The following is a 17,543-nucleotide window of genomic DNA, read 5'->3' as shown; positions in this document are numbered from 1 at the left end:
GCTGTCCCCGTGGCCTGCCCTTGGTGCACGGGGGGAACCGCTGCCATACAGTAGCACAACCCTCCCCTACCCCTGCAGACGTGGGTGCATCTCTGTGCCGCATCTCCCCCTGGAGAGACCTTCCTGCTCTCCCAACACAGCTCTGTCCCGGCACCGGCGGCGAAGTTCCCCCTTGGAGGGGGGTGAGGCTGCATGGGCAGGGATGGGGCGGGTCTGGGGGGCTCATGCTGACACACGCTGCCTCCTGCCCAGCCCTGCTCGGTGTGAACCTGTGGCCGAAGGAGCCAGCGCCCCGATTCCTGCTGTGCCCTGACTGGGCTTTCTGCGAGTTCCTGCCCTGCCCGGCCGAGGAGGAGCCACGGACAGTGCTGCTGGGCGAGCTCTGGGAGGGACGCGAGTATGGGCTGGTCCTGACGGCCCGGCCGGGAGACTACAGGTGCCTCCTCCCTGCTGTGGTGGTCCAGGGGGGCCGCCTGCCCAGCCCCACGCACCCAGCACCGGCCCCGCTCATGCTCCCCCTGCCCACGCAGGTGCCGTGCCGGGGAGGTGCTGAGGGTGGCTGGCTTCCACAAGCAGTGTCCCGTGGTGGAGCCTGTGCGCAGGTGAGGACACCCCAGCCCTCACCCCTCACCGTGGGGGGCTGTGTGGGGGGCCCTGTGCTGGGCAGGATCCGGATGGAACGGTGCCGGCGGCACCCCCAGCGCGGGCACCCACCCCGGCCCCCTGCACCATAGGGAGAGCCAGGCGCTGAGCGTGCGGGGCGAGAGCATCCCCGAGGAGCGGTTCTTCCAGAGTCTGTGCCGCGCCGTGGGCATGTGGCCGGGTGCTCGCCTGGTCGACTACGTCTGCGTGGAGAGTGCCCTGCTGGGTGAGTCCCCCCCAGAGCTGCCCAAGTCCCCCCCCGAAAGCGTGGCCAGCACTGCTTGGGGCTCTGCCAGCCCTCCTGCACCCTGCTCAGCCGTGGGTTGCCTGCGCCTGGCGGGGCTGGGGGCTGCGGGCGCTTTAACGTGCTTGCGGTGCTGCTGCAGGCACCTCCTCGGGGGCCTGCGCCCCCCACTACGAGGTGTTCGTGGAGCTGCGGGGCCTGCGGGACCTGTCAGAGGGGCAGCGCTACAAGGTGAGGGGGACGCGGGCTCTGCTCTGGGGCAGGCCCCTGCAGGCAGGCAGGCAGGCAGGCAGGCCCCCGCTGCCTGCACCCTGCCAGCCGGGCGGGTGAGGCAGCAGGGTGGCCGCAGCCGCGCGGTGGCGGTGCTGGCGCGGCAGCCTCTGTGCCGCGGGGATGCTTGGCTGCGGGGGGGGGGTGGCTGGGGGGCACGGGCACAGCCCGGCCCTGCCCGGGGGGCTGCAGCCACCAGTGGGGCCCCGGGCACGGCGGAGGGTGACGGCTGCTCCAGTGGACAGGTGTCGGAGCAGCGCGGCGCTGCCCTCTCTCCGCAGCTGGACCAGTGTCTGCAGGAGGATTTCCCCATCTATAAGTCCTTCCGCTTCAAGGGCAGCATCGGGCCCCTGCGCCTGCACCTGGTGGGGGCCGGGGCCTTCGCCCGGCTGCGGGAGGCACTGGGCTCCCCCTCCCCATGCCCAGGGTCCTGCGGGAGGAGCGGCTGCTGCAGCTCATCCAGAGCACTGTCATCTCCTAGGGCAGCCTAGGCGTCCCGCAGCCCTCCTGCCCCTGGGGTTTGCTTGGTGTGCGCCCTCCAGGGAGGGAGTATGGCCGAGTCCCTGGCGGGGGGCACGGGGGCAAGGGTGCCCAGCCCCGAAGGGTTTGGCTGAGCAGAGCGGATGGAACCAGCAAGCTCGACCATGCCCCTGCTCCACAGTGGCAGCAGGCACCGGTGGGCGCCACGCTCAGTGCTGCCCGCGGGGATGGAGCAGGACATGCAGCACACCCCAGCCCTGGGGCCAGCCCCAGGCACTCGCCAGCAGACCTGACCCTTCGCCGGGCTGTTCTGGGCACAGGGTGGGACTGCGGGTGCTTGTGAGCGTCACGGGGGCAGCTGGGTCCTGCTGCCAGCGGCCACAGCTCGCCCCGCTCTGCTCGATGCCTCGGCAGCGCCCGCAGGCAGCCGCGGTGGAGCAGGTGCCTGTGCCTTTCCCGAGGGACGCCTCGGCCGTCACAGCCCGTGGCCAGTGCTGGGGGGACAGTGGAAACCTCCCCAGGAGCAGGCGGAGCAGCGGAGCCTCGGGCCCTGCGGGAGCTTGGCTCATCCCTGCACTGAGCTCCGGGGCCCTGTGGCATTTTGTCCCCTGGCAGGGACACCATGGGCAGGGACACCACAGGCAGGGTGTGGTGTGGCTGGTGGTGGCAGGTGCCGGCTGCTGTGGAGCAGCCCCTCCGCTGGGCTCCAGCGCACGTCCGCTGGTTTAGGAAACAATAAGCTCCAGCAAGGGCTGCTTTTAATGTTTAAAAAACCAGAAGCCGAATAAAGGAGGATTATCTCTCAAAAATAAATAAAGGGCAGCGCTCTGGGATTGATTTTTTTATACTATGATTTTTAATCCTCATTAAAGAGATTGCTTGATGACAGCTGTGACTCTGCTCTGGTGGTTGAGAAGTTGCTGTTGTTTCCTCGGGGGTCCTGGGGAAGGGGCAGCCATGAATATTTAACCAGTTCAGCGGCTGGCTGCTTGTGCCTTTGAAGCACAAATGTACCAGGCGGGAGGGACTGGTCCTTTCCCCTCCTGCTTGTTAAGGTTTATTTTAAGGGCTAGTGAGCCGCGGTGCTTGGGGAACCTGCTGTGTGGGCAGCTGCTGCCGGGGTGGGGGCAAGCCAGGCCGCTGGCAGAAGACAATGTCTTGAACAAGGTCCACACAAGGCATCCCCCCGGCACAGCCGAAACCTCCGCCAGGAATGGAAACCTGGAAACTGGGCTAAGGCCCCTTCCCCCCATCCCTGCTGGAAAAAAAGCCTGGAGCAAAATTCCTGGTGCAAGTAGGGGAGAAGCGGTGCCTGCAGCTGGTGGGGTGCCTGCGGCTGGGAGGGGGATGCCTGGGAGGGGGTGTGAACCTGGATTGCTGCTGGCACGGTGGGAACACGGGTGCTGAGCCAGCGGCATCGCGTGTGCCTGGCACTGGTGGGGTACGGGCTGGGGTTTAGTGGGGAGCAGGGCGGGTGGTGGCTGGATAAAGGCCGGGGTGGTGAAGCCGGGCTCCTGGGGGTCCATGGGGGGGCTCCCGGGCAGCCCTGCACTGGCAGAGACCTGTGCAACTGGATCCAGGCCAGAGAGCCCGGGGGGCTGCTGGTCCCGCTGCCTGTGCCACGCACGCCACGCAGGCGCCTGCACCCGGGGCAAGCACAGCCCTTCCCGGAGGCCTGGCAGTGACCCGGCCCCCAGCAAAAGCCTCCAGCCCCCTGCCCGGGAGAGCTGTGCTGGCCCAGGGCTTCACCTGGCAGCTCTAGTTGCCCCCTGCCCCTGCCTGGGCACTGACCCCGCTGGAGGCTGCAGGCTCGGCGGGGGGTGCCCCGCTGGGCAGGGCCAGGTTCCAGGGTGCAGGCTCAGTTTGGGTGCCAGGCTGCAGGGTGCAGGCTTGTTTTGGATGCTGGGCTGCAGGGTGCAGGCTCATTTTGGGTGCCAGGCTGCAGGGTGCAAGGTCGATTTGAGTGCCAGGCTGCAGGGTGCAGGCTTGTTTTGGGTGCCGGGCTGCAGGGTGCAGGCTCGTTTTGGGTGCCGGGCTGCAGGGTGCAAGGTCTATTTGGGTGCCAGGCTGCAGGGTGCAGGCTTGTTTTGGGTGCCAGGCTGCAGGGTGCAGGCTCGTTTTGGGTGCCGGCTGCAGGGTGCAGGCTCGTTTTGGGTGCCGGGCTGCAGGGTGCAGGTCGATTTGGTGCCGGGCTGCAGGGTGCAGGCTCGTTTTGGGTGCCGGGCTGCAGGGTGCAGGCTCGTTTGGGGCGGGGGGGGGGGGGGGGGGGGGGGGGGGGGGTGCAGGGTGCAGGCTCGTTTTGGGTGCGGGCTGCAGGGTGCAGGCTCGTTTTGGGTGCTGGGCTGCAGGGTGCGAGGTCGTTTGAGTGCAGGCTGCAGGGTGCAGGCTCATTTTGGGTGCCAGGCTGCAGGGTGCAGGCTCATTTTGGGTGCCAGGCTGCAGGGTGCAAGGTCGATTTGAGTGCCAGGCTGCAGGGTGCAGGCTTGTTTTGGGCGCTAGGCTGCAGGGTGTGGGCCGGGTTTGGGTGCCCGGCTGCAGGGTGCAGGCTCGTTTTGGGTACCAGGCTGCAGGGCGTGGGCTGGGTGGGGTGCCCGGCTGCAGGGTGCGGGCTTGGCCGGGGTCCCACCGGGATGGGGCGGCCGCCGCGGCCCGGGCGCTGCGGCGCTGGGCGGAGGCCGGGGGGGCGGCCCCGGCGGCGGGAGGTGCCGGTGCCCGGTGCCCGGTGCCCGTCGCCGCTCCCCGCCGCTGCAGCCCGGGGCGGGGGGGCCGCGCCGTCCCCGTCCCCGGCCGCGTCCCCGCCCCCGGCCCGGCCCGTCCCCTCCTCCCGGCCGCGCCGCCTCCCGCCCGCTCCGCCACTGAGCCCGCAGCGGCGGCGGCGGCGGGCGCAGGCTCCGGGGGCGCCCGGGGCCCCGCGGCGGCCGCTGCCCTGAGGCCGCGGGGGATGGCGGAGGGGCCCCGGGGCGCCCCGCCGCCGGGCTCGCCCCGCCCCGCCGCGCCGCTGCCCAACGGGCCCCGCGGCGGCGGCGGCGGCGGCGGCGGCAGCCCCGGCTCGGGCTCCGGCAGCAGCAGCCGCGAGGACTCGGCGGAGCGGAGCCCCGCGCCCGCCGCGCCCCGGGCCAGCATCATGAAGGTGAGAGCCCCGCACCGGCCCCGGCCCCGGCCCCTCCCGCCCCGCCGCGGAGCGGGCTCCGGCGCCCCCCGGGACCGGCGCCGCCCGGTACCTGCGCAGGGCTCGGGGGCCCCGCCGTGCCCCCCGCGGGAGCTGCGCCTTCCCCCCCCGCCCCGGAGCCGGCGGGCACCGGCTCTGCCAGCCCGCCGCCCCCCTGGGCTCCCGTGGGGCGGGTTCGTGGAGCCGCGGGGCGGCTGCAGCCCCCCATCGGTGCCCGGGGGTTGCCTGCCCGGCCGGGCACGGGGTTTGCCCCCTGCCCGCGGCACCGGGCTCGCCGGGGCTGCTCTTGCCAGGACTGGCACGGCGTCCCCTCGCCCTGCCCGGCACCCTGGGTCCCCAAGGGCAAAGCCTGGCTCGGGCTTCGTGTGCTGCCGGGCCGGGCCTGTCCTCTTTGCGTGGCCGTGGATTGCCCCGGCCAGCCGCCGCTGTTCCCGCGGGTCCCCTGCATGGCCACGCTGCTCCTGCCGTGGGAGCCACACCGCTGCATTGCCCTGTCCTGCTCAGGGCACCCATGGGTGCCGGTGAGGAGATGCCTGCTCCTGGCTCCCGAGCACCTTCCGCTTTCCCGTGCTCCCCCCTGCAAAGGCACTGAGCCTTGGGCCCGGCCTGGCCAGCTCCCGACCTCGTCCCGACACCTCCCCGGAGCCGTGCCGTGGCCGAGCAGGGGCACCGGTGGGGCCGCGGGCCAGGGAGGGTCTCTGGGGGTCTCCCACGTGGGTGGGCAGTGAGTCACACGCGTGCTTTCCTAAATGAGCCCCCCTAATTGCACTTATGCGGGCGGTGCTCGCTGACACAATAGGTCGCGTCCGCCGGGGACCCGCCTCCCCACTCCTGGCAGCCTATTTTAAGCCGGGATTGCTCCGGTGCTATTAATACCCCGGGGGGCTGTTCCTGTGGTGCCGGCCCAGCCCCGGTCTTCTGCCCCCGGGACCCGGTTCTCTGGGCAGAGGCGTCGGCCCCTCCTCAGGGCGGCCGGAGGGACCCCGTGCCCCTGCCCGTGCCGCCCGGGCTCCCGCCGCAAACTGTTGCGGGAGCGGCCGGGCTGTGCCCGGTTTCCTTGGGGACCTCACCCAGGGTCTCCTGCTCCTCCGGGGCCGGACAGCATGCCGCCGCGCCGCTCTCTGCCCAGGGACCCGCCGCGGGCACTGCGAGCTGGAGGTGAACCTCTCGCTTGCCCCCGCGCTGGGCGCATCCTCCATCACCGCCGTGCGTCACCGCGGGATTTGGCCTCACGTGAAGGTCGGGTGGCCCAGGGCCAGCGCTGGTGAGGGAGGGCACTGGTGCTGGAGGAGGTCAGACCTGGACAGTGTCCCCAGCCTGTGCTGGTCTGTCACGCATCTCCGAGTCCGTCCAGGGCCTGATCCTGCCCTGGTGCTGGAGGGCTGCAGGTCCCAAATCCCACAGCTGTGAGTTCCCCAGGCTGAGCCTGTCTGTGCCCCAGGACCCCGACTGTGCTGAGCCCCTCCATGGGCTGAGGCTGCCAGGCAAGGGACGGTGGGCAGACATGCTGCCCGTGGGACCGCGCCAGCATGGGCTGCCCACACCGTGCTCCTCCTGCCCTCGCCTGTTTGGCGGCAGCGAGCGGTCCTGCTGCTTCTCAGCGCAGCTCTCCTGTCCCTGAGCGGGGACAGGGGACAGAGCGTGTTCCTCCTGCCCTCTGCCAGCCCCTCTGCCGCCACTGGCTGAGACCCCTCTGTGCCCGGGCTCTCCCCGGCTGGGGGAGCGGCTCAGACCAGCTCTGCGCAGCAGCTGGGGTGAGGGTCCGTGGGGACCCCTGGCCGGTCTGGGCCCCAACCAGCCCCAGCAGGACCTGGGGAGCAGCTGCCCAATCCCGAATCCCTGGGGGATGCTGAGGCCGTTCCTGTGCTGTGGGGTCTGTGGAAGCTTCGCTGCCCCCCTGCACGGTGGTGGGTGGGAGTCAGGAGCTGTGCCTGCTGCTCGGCTGTGGTGCCGGTGCGGTGGCTGCGGGGCAGGGAGGGGACCCGGCGCCATGAGCCCAGCTACAGCTTGGAGTGAGAGCACAAACGAGCCGTGGGCAGCGGGGCAGCGGGCTGGGCAGGGGCTGGCTGCTGACGAAGTGGAGGCGCATGTGGGAAGAGCTGCCGGCTCTGTTATTTTTTGGGATTTCCAGAAAAGGCTGGAGGAGTGAAAGTGAGAATCACCGGTTGTGCTGGGGCAGGGGGAGCCCGGGGCTGGCCGTGCCGGGCGGTGGCAGAGCTGCCCCTGTGCAGCGTCCCCATGCCCTGGCTAGGGGACCTGCTCCCTGCTTTCTTCCCAGGCTGGAAGTGGAGGGGGCTAGAGGTCCAGTGGGCTGGGAGGATGCTGGAGAGGGACTGGGGGGGTACTGGATCTGTTCCTCCCTGCTGCAGGAGGTGACCCTTCCCCAGCGCCCCTCTCTCCTGTCCCCTGCGCCCCCTCTCCGTCCCACGCCAGCCCCAGGAGCTGTGCGGTGCCTCTGCGCCGGGCTCCGGCTCCACGGCCCCTCGCTGGGTAGCGGCAGCTGGTGCCGCGGGGAGTGGATGTGTCACTCGCTATCTTGGCAAGGAACAAACGACAGTAGAAAAGCCCTGGCTGTGCCTGGCCTCCCACTGCCTCCGCTCCAGTGCTGCCGGCTGCTGCCGCCTGCCTGCACCCCTGCTCGCGCTGCCCAGCCCAGGATGGGGGCACTGGGAAGAACCAGGACCTGGGGAAACCAGCTGCGGATGAGCCATGTCACAGCCAGGCTGGGGAACAGCCCTGTCCCCCAGGTGAAACGTGTCCCCACCGCATGCCCCGTGGCCAGGAGAGGGGTCCTGCTGCCAGGGCAGTGGCAGTCCTGCTCTCCTGGCTGGGCAGCAGAGTCGCGGTTGGGCCGAGACGCCTCAGCCCCAGAGGCTTTCGGTTCCTCTGTCTCCTGCCGTCACGAGCTGCTGCGCGGTGGGGACCCCCCCGGCTGGGCCTCGGGGGATAACGGGAAGGGAGGGGCGGCCAATGGGCCCTTCCCCATCCCCGTGCTTGGGAGCGGGTTGCTTGGTCGGGTAACGATGGTGGTCACGCGGCGGCTGAGATTAGGGCTGCTGCGCTTGCCAGGGCACTAATCGCAGGAGGTAATTGGCTGAAGAGGTGCTTAGCACAGGCAGCCGAGCTGGGCAGGGTGCGGGCAGCTGGGTTCAGACGTGCCCTCTGTGCCCAGCCGGATGCCCATGCTCGCCACTGGCATCATGGTCGGCATCGGCATCATGGTTGGCACGTCTTCCCTCCGCAGAGGTGGGCTATGTGGGTGCGATGTGTGTGGCAGCGCTGGCAAGAGCCCTGCCTGCTCGCTGCCAGCTTGGTGGCACAGCGAGCGGGATGCCCTGCTCCTGCCGGAGCCCTGCCCTGTGACCAGGGATGCTCTGTGCTCCCGTGGCCGTGGGCGCCATGTCCTCCTGCCTCCGCTGCTGGCCTACTTATCACCTTACGGAGCTCTGCGGCCCGGCTGCCTGCACTGCTCCTGCCCACGCCTCGCAGAGCACTTAGTGGGGTGTCCCCAGGGTCAAAGCCCGCCTGGAAAGCGCCTGTGTAAGGGGCTGCCAGGGAGCAGCGGCTTTTCCCTGCCGGTCCCCAGGCTGGGGTGAGAAGCCGGCAGGCGGCTGCGGGCAGGAGGCCCCACGCAGCTGCTGCCACCGGCTCGCTGGCCGCAAACGCGTTCAGCGGCAGCAAGTGCCGGGAGCTCCTGGAGTGGGGCGGCAGCAGCGCCTGCCGAGGTTCGCCTGTGCAGACGGGGAGAGCAGAGCCCACGTGCCGCGGGGCACTCTTGGGTCTGTGCTGTGCATCTGCACCCCAAAGCGCTGCAGCAGGCACCCCCTCCCCTTCCCAAGCCTGGGGGGACGGGGGGCTGCAGGGAGGGCGTTTGGGTTTTCACCCTGAGCCAGGGGTGGCACGGCGCCCGGCGGGGCTGGTGTCGGAGGGGTGGGTCTGGCTGCCTGCGGTGGGCGCAGCTGGAGGCAGGTCCCCAGGCGCTGGGTGCACGCAGGCCCCCCGCCCGTGTTTCCTTTCCGGATGGATTTCCTGTTTTCGGCTGTGGGGCCCGGTGCAGAGCCGCCCGGGGTGGGGCGTGCCGGGGCGGGGAGCGGGTCCGTGGAGGTGTGGGGGTCCTGCCCGGGGCAGGAGGGGGCCGCTCTCAGTGCCGGCCATCACCCCACGGTGGGGCGAGGGCTGGGGCTACCCGTCAGTGGGGCACTCAGATTGCTGCTCGCAGGAAGTGTCCCGGTGGCTCTGCCAGCGGCGAGTCCTTCCCCACGGGGCTGGCTGATGGCGTGACATGCTGCTGAGCCCCCCGCTGTCCGGGGCTGGCTGGGGTCCTGCACAGTGGCCCCCAGCAGCGCGGTCCCCGGCTCAGCCCTGGGGGTGATTGTCCTCGGTGGATGGTGGGACTCCGGGGGATGCCGTGCATCACCACCCCCCTACTGCCCGGGGAGGCTGCAGAGGGGAGGGGGCAGCTGCTGCCGGCTGGGGGGCCTGGGAGCCGGCTGAGCAGGGGACACCCCCCCGGGATCCGGCTGGCATGGAGGCAGGGTCCTGGCGCTTGGCCGGCTCCCCGTAGCAATCTGGCAGCAAGAGGATGCAAACAGCTCCTGCATCCGAGCTGGGGGAAATGGCCCCCGTGCGAGGCTGAGGGGGGTCTGCCCGTGCCAGCGGGCAGCGAGGCTGCAGAGGAACGGTGCTGCTGCCCGCTGACTGCCCCCTGCCCAGGAAGGCATCTCCCTCCCGGACAGCAGGGTCCGGCCAGCTCTAACGTGGGGCCGAGGGCTGGGGCCGGTTCCCCCTTCCCTGGGACGTTGTGTCCTGGGCACCCCCGGGGGAAGCTGGCCGGCCACCGGCGTGACCCGTCCGGATTGCCCTTGGGCCGGGGCTGCCTGGCCCCATGGGGGCAGATCCAGACCCTTCGGGGACAGGTACGGGGACGTGCTCGCCCAGGCTGCCAGCCCGTGCTGTGCCAGCCCTGCGTGGGAGGTGTGGGAGCTCTCGGGGCGCCAGAGGGGGACACCCCCTCGCCCCCAACCTGGGCAGCTGGGCAGGACCTGCCTCTGCCGGAGACACCACCAGATTAGAGGTGACTCACCATAATCTTGAAGAAGTGGATTAAATCTCCTCCTGCTGCACTACTTAAAGAAATCCATCCCATAATATGCTCCCGGCCCTGCTGTTCCCCCTCATCCCCTGCCCCCTCCAGCCCCTTGGCAGCAGGGTCCCCTTCCCCGCCGAGGGGCAGGGCTGGCACAGGGGTACGGGCAGCGTGCGGGCATGGGGTGCAGGCAGCAAACAGCCCGTACCCCCTGTGACCCTGTCCAGGCAGCAGCAGCTGCGGGCTCTGCAGGACGGGGCCATGGGCCACGCTCGTCCCCAGCGCGTGGCACTTGCAGGTGGCTGTCCTGCACTGCTCCCCGGCAGAGGGAGTGGGGTCTGGCTGGGGCTCCCCAGGAGCAGCTCTGCCCGTGCATCGCCTCGGGGTGCCCCAGGCATCCTCACACCCTGCTGCCGTGGTGCCCGGGGTCGGTGCCTGGGGCGCAGGGGAAGGCGAGAGGGGCCGTGATGTGTGCCCCGCTGCAGGGATGGGGCTGCTGTGGGCACAGACTGGTCCCGCCGGGTGCCTGTTCCCCTCTGGTGTCCCCATGCCTGTGCATGGCCGTGCCTCCGAGGGTGAGTGAGCAGTGGGGAAGGATCCGGCTCAGGGCCGGGAGCAGGAAGGAAGGAAGGAAAGCGGAGTTAAAATAAGCCAGGCAGCGAGCCGTGGGGGAGGCCAGGGCTGGAGGCAGCTCCCAGCCTCCGGGGAGAGGGTCGGACCAGGGTGGACTGGGCTTCGTGTGGTGCTGGGGCACCCTGGGGTGCTGCGTTGTGCATCGGGGCTGGGGTGGGGAGAGCGTGCGGCGGGAGGGCACCGGGAGCTGGCGGGGTGCGTGCTGCCTGCCCCGTCCCTGACGGCTCTGACCCCTTCTCCCACCCTGGCAGGATGGCTCCCGGCAGCGGCCACCACAGAAGAAGAAGACGGTGTCCTTCAGCACCATGCCCAACGACCGCAAGATCAACAGCACGGCTGCCTGCATCTCCTTCATGCTGGAGGGCTGCGAGCTGAAGAAGGTGCGCTCCAACTCCCGCATGTACAGCCGCTTCTTCGTGCTGGACGCCGACATGCGCTCCATGCGCTGGGAGCCCTCCAAGAAGGACTCGGAGAAGGCCAAGATCGAGATCAAGTCGGTCAAAGAGGTGCGCGTGGGCAAGAAGACTCCTGTCCTGCGCAGCAATGGCCTCTCCGACCAGTTCCCGGATGAGTGTGCCTTCTCCATCATCTATGGAGACAACTACGAGTCCCTGGACCTGGTGGCCAGCTCGGCCGACGTGGTGAGTGCCTGGGTGATGGGGCTCCGGTACCTGGTGTCCTACGGGAAGCACACCCCTGAGGCGCCCGGGACCGGCCACCCCAGTCTCCGGACCTCCTGGATCTCCTCCGTCTTCGACCTCGCCGACCTGGAGAAGTCTGGCCGCATCCCTGTGTCCCGGGCTGTGCAGCTGATCAAAGCGCTCAACCCAGGCATGAAGACCTCCACCATCGAGCTGAAGTTCAAGGAGCTGCAGAAGGCCAGCGAGCGTCCTGGTGCGGAGGTGGCCTGCGACCTCTTCGTGGAGGCGTACTGCGAGCTCTGCACCCGCCCCGAGATCTTCTTCTTGCTGGTGCAGTTCTCCAGCAACAAGGAGTACCTGGGTCTGAAGGACCTGCTGATGTTCCTGGAGGTGGAGCAGGGCATGGAGGGGGTGACGGAGGAGAAGTGCTTGGAGATCGTTGGCAAGTACGAGCCCTCCAAGGAGGGCCGGGAGAAGGGCTACCTGGCCATCGATGGCTTCACGCGCTACCTGCTCTCCGCCGACTGCTCCATTTTCGACCCGCAGCACCGCAAGGTGTGCCAGGACATGGCGCAGCCCCTCTCCCACTACTACATCAGCTCTGCCCACAGCGCCTGCCTGCTGGAGGACAACTTCTGGGGCCGCTCGGACATCAGCGGCTACATCAGCGCCCTGGGCCTGGGCTGCCGCAGCATCGAGCTGGTGCTGTGGGACGGCCCCGAGGGCGAGCCCGTGGTCTACACCAGCCCCTCGGCCGCCTCCTGCGTGCCCTTCCGCGCCGTGGTGGGGCTGATCGACCAGCATGCCTTCGCCGCCTCCGCCTACCCCCTCATCCTCTGCCTGGTGGTGCGCTGCTCGGCCCCCAGCAGCGCCTCGCCGCCCAGTGCCTGCGCAAGACGCTGGGGGAGAAGCTGTACCTGGAGCCCCCCAACCCCGCCGCGTCCTACCTGCCCTCCCCGGAGCAGCTCAAGGGCCGCATCCTCATCAAGGGCAAGAAGCTGCCGCCCGGCTGTGAGGACAGCGAGGGGGAGGTATCGGATGAGGAGGAAGGCTGGGAGCTGGCGCGGCGGCTGGGCCAGGAGGACCGGGAGGTGCCGGAGGGAGGTGGCCCGCGGCGGGTGCGCCTCAGCCGGGAGCTCTCGGAGCTGGTGAGCCTCTGCCAGGCCGTCCCTTTCCAGGACTTCGAGAGCTCACGGCGCGGGCAGCGCTACTGGGAGATGTGCTCCTTCAGCGAGGTGGAGGCGGGACGCTTCGCCAACGAGTGCCCGGCCGAGCTGGTGAGCTACAACAAGCGGTTCCTCTCCCGCGTCTACCCCAGCCCCATGCGCATCGACGCCAGCAACATGAACCCCCAGGACTTCTGGAAGTGCGGCTGCCAGATGGTGGCCATGAACTACCAGACGCCAGGGCTCATGATGGACCTGAACACAGGCTGGTTCCGGCAGAATGGGGCCTGTGGCTACGTCCTCCGCCCCGCCATCATGCGGGAGGAGGTCTCCTACTTCAGTGCCAACGCCAAGGACTCCTTGCCCGGGGTGCCCGCCCAGCTCCTGCACCTCAAGGTCATCAGTGGGCAGAACCTGCCCAAGCCCAAGGGCTCGGGGGCCAAGGGGGAGGTGGTGGAGCCCTACGTCTGTGCCGAGATCCACGGCATCCCGGCCGACTGCGCGAGCACCGCACCAAGACGGCCCTGCAGAGCGGGGACAACCCCGTCTTCGACGAGAGCCTGGAGTTCCAGATCAACCTGCCGGAGCTGGCCGTCCTGCGCTTCGTCGTGCTGGATGACGACTACATCGGGGACGAGTTCATCGCCCAGTACACCATCCCCTTCGAGTGCCTGCAGCCTGGCTACCGCCACGTCCCCCTCCAGTCCCTGGCCGGGGAGCCCCTGCCCCACGCCACCCTCTTCGTGCACGTGGCCATCACCGACCGCCGCGGCGGGGGCAAGGGGCACCGCCGGGGGCTGGCGGGGCGCCGGGGCCGCCGGGTGCGGGAGTACACCTCCACCAAGGCCACTGGCATCAAGGCCATCGACGAGGTCTTCCGGACGGCCACCCAGCCACTGCGGGAGGCCACCGACCTGCGGGAGAACGTGCAGGTACGGACCCTGCGGAGGCACCGGGGGACCTGGTTTCTGCAGGGGAGAATGGGGCGGACCGTGAGCAGTGGGGAGCTGGGGCGTCCCCCCTCTTCCTGGGGGATGCAGGCGAGGAGCCTCGTCTGGAGCAGAGAGCTGGGGGAGACGGGGATGTTCCCGGCGGGAGCGGGTCTTGGGGGCCCTCCCAGGCTGAGCCCCTGATGCCGGTCTCTGCCCGCAGAATGCGCTGGTCTCCTTCAAGGAGCTGTGCGGGCTGACGCCCGCCGCCAACATGAAGCAGTGCATCCTGACGGTGGCTGCGTGGCTGCTGCACAGTGACAGTGCGCCCAGCGTCACCCTCAACCTGGCGGAGCGGTACCCCACCATGGAGGCCCAGGGCCCCATCCCGGACCTGCTGCGCAAGGTCCTCACTGCCTACGAGACGGTAAGCACCGTCCTGCCGGGGCTTGGCTCCTCGCGGGGATGCTCCACGGGGCTGGCAGCACTGGGACCACCGCCCTGCCCAGGATGGGGAAACCTGAACTCACTGCGCCCATCCCAGTGCAGGGGGAGGCTGGTGGGGGGCTGCCCAGGGAGGAGTCCTATCGAGGCGCAGGCTTGCCCAGCTCGGTACAAGCCCTGGGACCCTGCAGCCCCTGTCCCCCTGCCTGCGCTGCCTGCACCCTGTGCCATGGCCGGCTGGCGTGGCGTCCTGCGGTCCCGCCTGGCGGGAGAAATCCCATTAATAGCCGCAGCCGGAGCTGCTTCCTTCCTTTGTGTTGGAGGGGGACCTGGCCGCCGGCCAGGCGCTGGTCACACCGCACCTGGCTGTGTGCGGCAGGGCGAGGAGGGTCAGACCCCGGCCACCGCGCTGGGGCGAGGGGCAGCCCCTGCCCGAGCCTCTTCTCCCCATCCGCTCTGCCAGGGGATGTGTGGGGCCGGGGGCTGCCCAGCTCCTCACGCCACCCCTCTCCCCAGATGATCCAGACCAGCCGGACGCTGATCGAGTCCGCCGACGCGGTGTATGGCAAGCTCATCCAGGCGCAGCAGGCAGGTGGGTCCCAGGAGGGCAGGCCCAGCCCCGGTGCTGCTCCGTGCCGCAGACCCGGACACGTCCCTGGGGGGCCGGGCGCAGGGGTGCCGTGCCTCTGCACTGGGCTGGGGGCACGTGTCCCCGCAGGGCTCGGTTCAGGGGGTCTGGCACCAGGCTCCAGACCGGGGCACAGGCACAGCCAAGCGTGCCGGCATTTTTGGCCGTGCACTTGCATGCCTGCGGTGCACAGTGGAGGACGAGAGGTGCATGTCTGCACCCCAGGTGAGTGCGTGCTGGGGCTGGAGTTCAGCGGCAGAGCGCCGGGGCCGGCCGGCCGTGGGAGAGTGATTTCTGGCTGGGGTGGCCCCGAGCCCGGCTCTGCAGTTTTCCCACGTCCTGGCAGCACAGGGTGGGCACGGGAGGCTGCCCGGTGCTGGGTGCTGCTGGGGCACGGAGCCGCCTGCGCCAGGGCAGGGTGCTGGGCGGGTGGGAGGGGAGAGAGGGAGGGGAGCGGAGGAGGCTGATGAGGAAGCGGGGAAGAGTCATTAGCTGCCAAACGCCAGAATATAATTAGCACCAGAAATAACAGGCTGGGGCTGACGGTAGAAGTGGCAACGGAATGTTACGACTTCCAAGACACATGGCTGAACCCACACAGGCAGGTGCTGCCGGCTGCCTGCCCCGGTCCTCCCCCCTGTCCTGCCCCCACCCCGGCGGCTGCCCGGACCCCCAGCCCCACTCCAGGCACCGACGGCTGCACAGCCCCTCTGTGGGCTGGGGCCCTGCAGGGATAGCCCCGGCCACCCCTGGCTGCACGGGGGGCTGCTGGCCCGGGGGCTCACGTGGGCTCCCTGTGGGGCTGGGAGAGGTGCCAGGAGCTGGAGGGGCCGGGGAGGAAGGAGGGGGCCCCGCTTGCCACCCCCAGCCGGTACCAGCCTTGCTGCCAGCAGCCCTGTTTGTTCCCTGCCTGCGCAGCAGCCCGGAAATCTCCCCAAGCTCTTGGCTTTCGGCTCCGCCGCTGCTGCCAGCGCCGGGGGGAGCGGCAGCGGGGGGGCTGTGGGCTGTGGGGCTGGGGTGCAGGGCACTCTGCGCCCTCCTGTGCCGCTCTGGCTGCGGGAGCCCCGCTGCTCTGCTGGGGGGGGGGTGTCACAGGGCAGAGGGGCTCTGGGGTGTGCGGCTGCCGCTGCTGCCTCTGCCCAGCCCCTCGAGGCGGTGGCAAGCAGCGGTTTGGGGGCTGCAGCCCCCACCCCCATGCCCGGGGTGCTGCCTGTCCCTGCTTTTGCCCCGGCTGCGCCGTGGACAAGCCCCTGCGGTGCTGGCTCAGCCCGTGCCCGGCTGGCGGGTGCTGCGGGGTCCAGGGAGGTGCTGGCTGCGGGTGGGGGTGCGGGGCTGGGGGCGTGCTGATTGACAGGGCGTGGGCGAGCAGGCTTGCGTGGGAGCCCTCGTGTGGGCCCGGAGCCGGTGCTGCGTCAGGAGGGGTAAATATAGCACCCGCTCACGAGGACGTCACGCGGTGCACGGCGCGGGGGCTCGCGCTCCAGCAGGGGGGGGGCCTGGCGGCCCCGCTCTGAGCCCCCCGGGTGAGCCGGGGTGTGCAAGAGCCGTGCCTCTGCCTGGGGTCGTTGCTGCCCTTCCAGACCCCATGGCCTCCGGCGCCCAAAACCGCCAAGGGCTGGGGCTGAGCGCGGTGCCAGGGTGGCGGGGGGTCCATTGGCCTATTGTTCCCAGCACGGAGGGGGCTCGGGGCTGCTGGGGCAGTGGGGAGCCCACCCAGCCTGCACCCCTGTGCCGGGCAAAGGGCATCCCTCCGGCTCGGTCCCCGTCCGTGGCGGGCAATGGCTGTCCCCATGCCCGTGGCCCCGTGCCCGCTGAGCGACGCTCCCGTCTGCGCAGGCATGGACTTCCACAAGGAGCTGCACCGCATCGAGGCCAAGGAGGGGCTGCGGGGCCGCAAGCTGCAGAAGGCGCTGGAGAGCTTCGCCTGGAACATCACCGTCCTGAAGGTGAGGGGTGAGGGCTGCATGGCCCCCTCCCCGCCCTGCCCTGCCCTGCCCTGCCGCCCCGTCGACCTGCACCCGGCGGATGCTCCGTGAGCGCTGGGGATGGCACGGGCCCGTTCAGGGGGTCCAGGTGGTGCCTGCACCCAGCGAGCCCCCCTCGTGGGCAGTGGCCGGCGGGGCAGCACATGCTCCGCGCCGGGGGTCCGAGCAGCCCGGGTGGCGTGGCCCCAGGGCCGGCCCCTGACGCCCTCTCCCCGCACAGGGCCAGGCTGACCTCCTCAAGCACGCCAAGGCAGAGGCGCTGGACAACCTGTGGCAGATCCACAATGCGGGACAGTCCTGCGGCATCGGCAGGAACGGCTCGGCCTCGCCGGAGCCCTCCCGGCTGCGCGCACCGCTGGAGCCCATCCCCGAGACGGAAGGAGGCGGTGACACGGCGTCCTGCTGACCCCGGCCTGGGGCTCGGGGGCCCGGACTGAGCACCCCCCCAGCTGCAGGGGCCGGGACCAGGGAGCCCCAGCCTGCCCGTGGATGGGCAGCTGCCTGCCCGCAGGCTCCGTGTGCGTGGAGGGACGTGTGCAGGGCTGGGTGCCTGCGCTCTGCTGTGCCGAGGGGCTGTGGCGGGGCCCAGCGGGGAGGTTGGGGAGGGGTGTCCCCACTCCCACTTGCCCCCGTGCCCCAAGCTCCCGGGGCCTCATCCATGCCCCCCATCTGCTTCTGGAGCAAGCGCCCTGCTGCGGGGCTGGCGGGGATGCTGGCACCCCGGTGCCTGTGTGCATGTACCCCCAGCCTGCTGTGCCAGACTCCTGTTGTAAAAGCAGCCCCGGGTCTGGGCTCCTGCTCCCGTCCAGGGCCACAAGTTTTACCTTCGCCAGCCCTGGGGAAAACCTGCCTGGCAGGAAGGGTCCTGGCCAGTCCCCGTCCCCTCTCTGCGGGGCAGTGGGTCCCTTCCCCTCCCTGGCATCCCTGGGGACCCCACTGTGCAGAGGGGCCGGGAGGCTCTGGGGTGCAGTGGGCGGGGGGCTGGGGGGCTGCTGCAGACCATCCTGGGCAGCAGATGTGGCTTCTGGCATCAGGGAAACGTCGGGGCTCATCCCCCAAGGAGAGGGGGTCCCGGCGCAAGCAATGGGCGAGGGGCGGTCTGGGGTCGGACCGGGGCTGCGGAGCATTATAAAGAGTGCGAGACCCACCTTGGTGCCCTGCTGCTCCCTCCGCGCGCCTGGCATGGGGCCAAGGCGGGATGGGGTCACCAAAGGGGATGGAGGGTG

General features: G+C 70.3%; 2 protein-coding genes across 2 annotated transcripts in view; both read left to right on the top strand.

The window, feature by feature from the left end:
* The window catches only part of GHDC (GH3 domain containing), a 3,278-nt gene extending 760 nt beyond the window's left edge, over positions 1-2,518 (top strand). Inside the window, 6 exon segments of the mRNA XM_050912087.1 lie at positions 253-436; positions 531-602; positions 735-868; positions 1,029-1,117; positions 1,438-1,561; positions 1,564-2,518. Of these exon segments, the coding sequence (XP_050768044.1) occupies positions 253-436; positions 531-602; positions 735-868; positions 1,029-1,117; positions 1,438-1,561; positions 1,564-1,637 (677 nt within the window). The 3' untranslated portion in view covers positions 1,638-2,518.
* Positions 2,519-4,577: 2,059 nt separating this feature from the next.
* On the top strand, positions 4,578-16,907 carry LOC127026550 (inactive phospholipase C-like protein 2). The gene is given in 8 exon segments (XM_050911858.1): positions 4,578-4,766; positions 10,776-12,021; positions 12,024-12,830; positions 12,833-13,263; positions 13,484-13,687; positions 14,221-14,296; positions 16,169-16,278; positions 16,538-16,907. Coding segments are annotated over 8 exon segments (3,249 nt in total). The 3' UTR covers positions 16,724-16,907.
* The last annotated feature ends 636 nt before the right edge of the window (positions 16,908-17,543 follow it).

This window comes from Gymnogyps californianus, chromosome 28 (assembly GCF_018139145.2).
Source record: "Gymnogyps californianus isolate 813 chromosome 28, ASM1813914v2, whole genome shotgun sequence".
In the NCBI taxonomy this organism is placed as follows: domain Eukaryota; kingdom Metazoa; phylum Chordata; class Aves; order Accipitriformes; family Cathartidae; genus Gymnogyps; species Gymnogyps californianus.
This window is presented reverse-complemented; position numbering and strand designations above follow the sequence as displayed.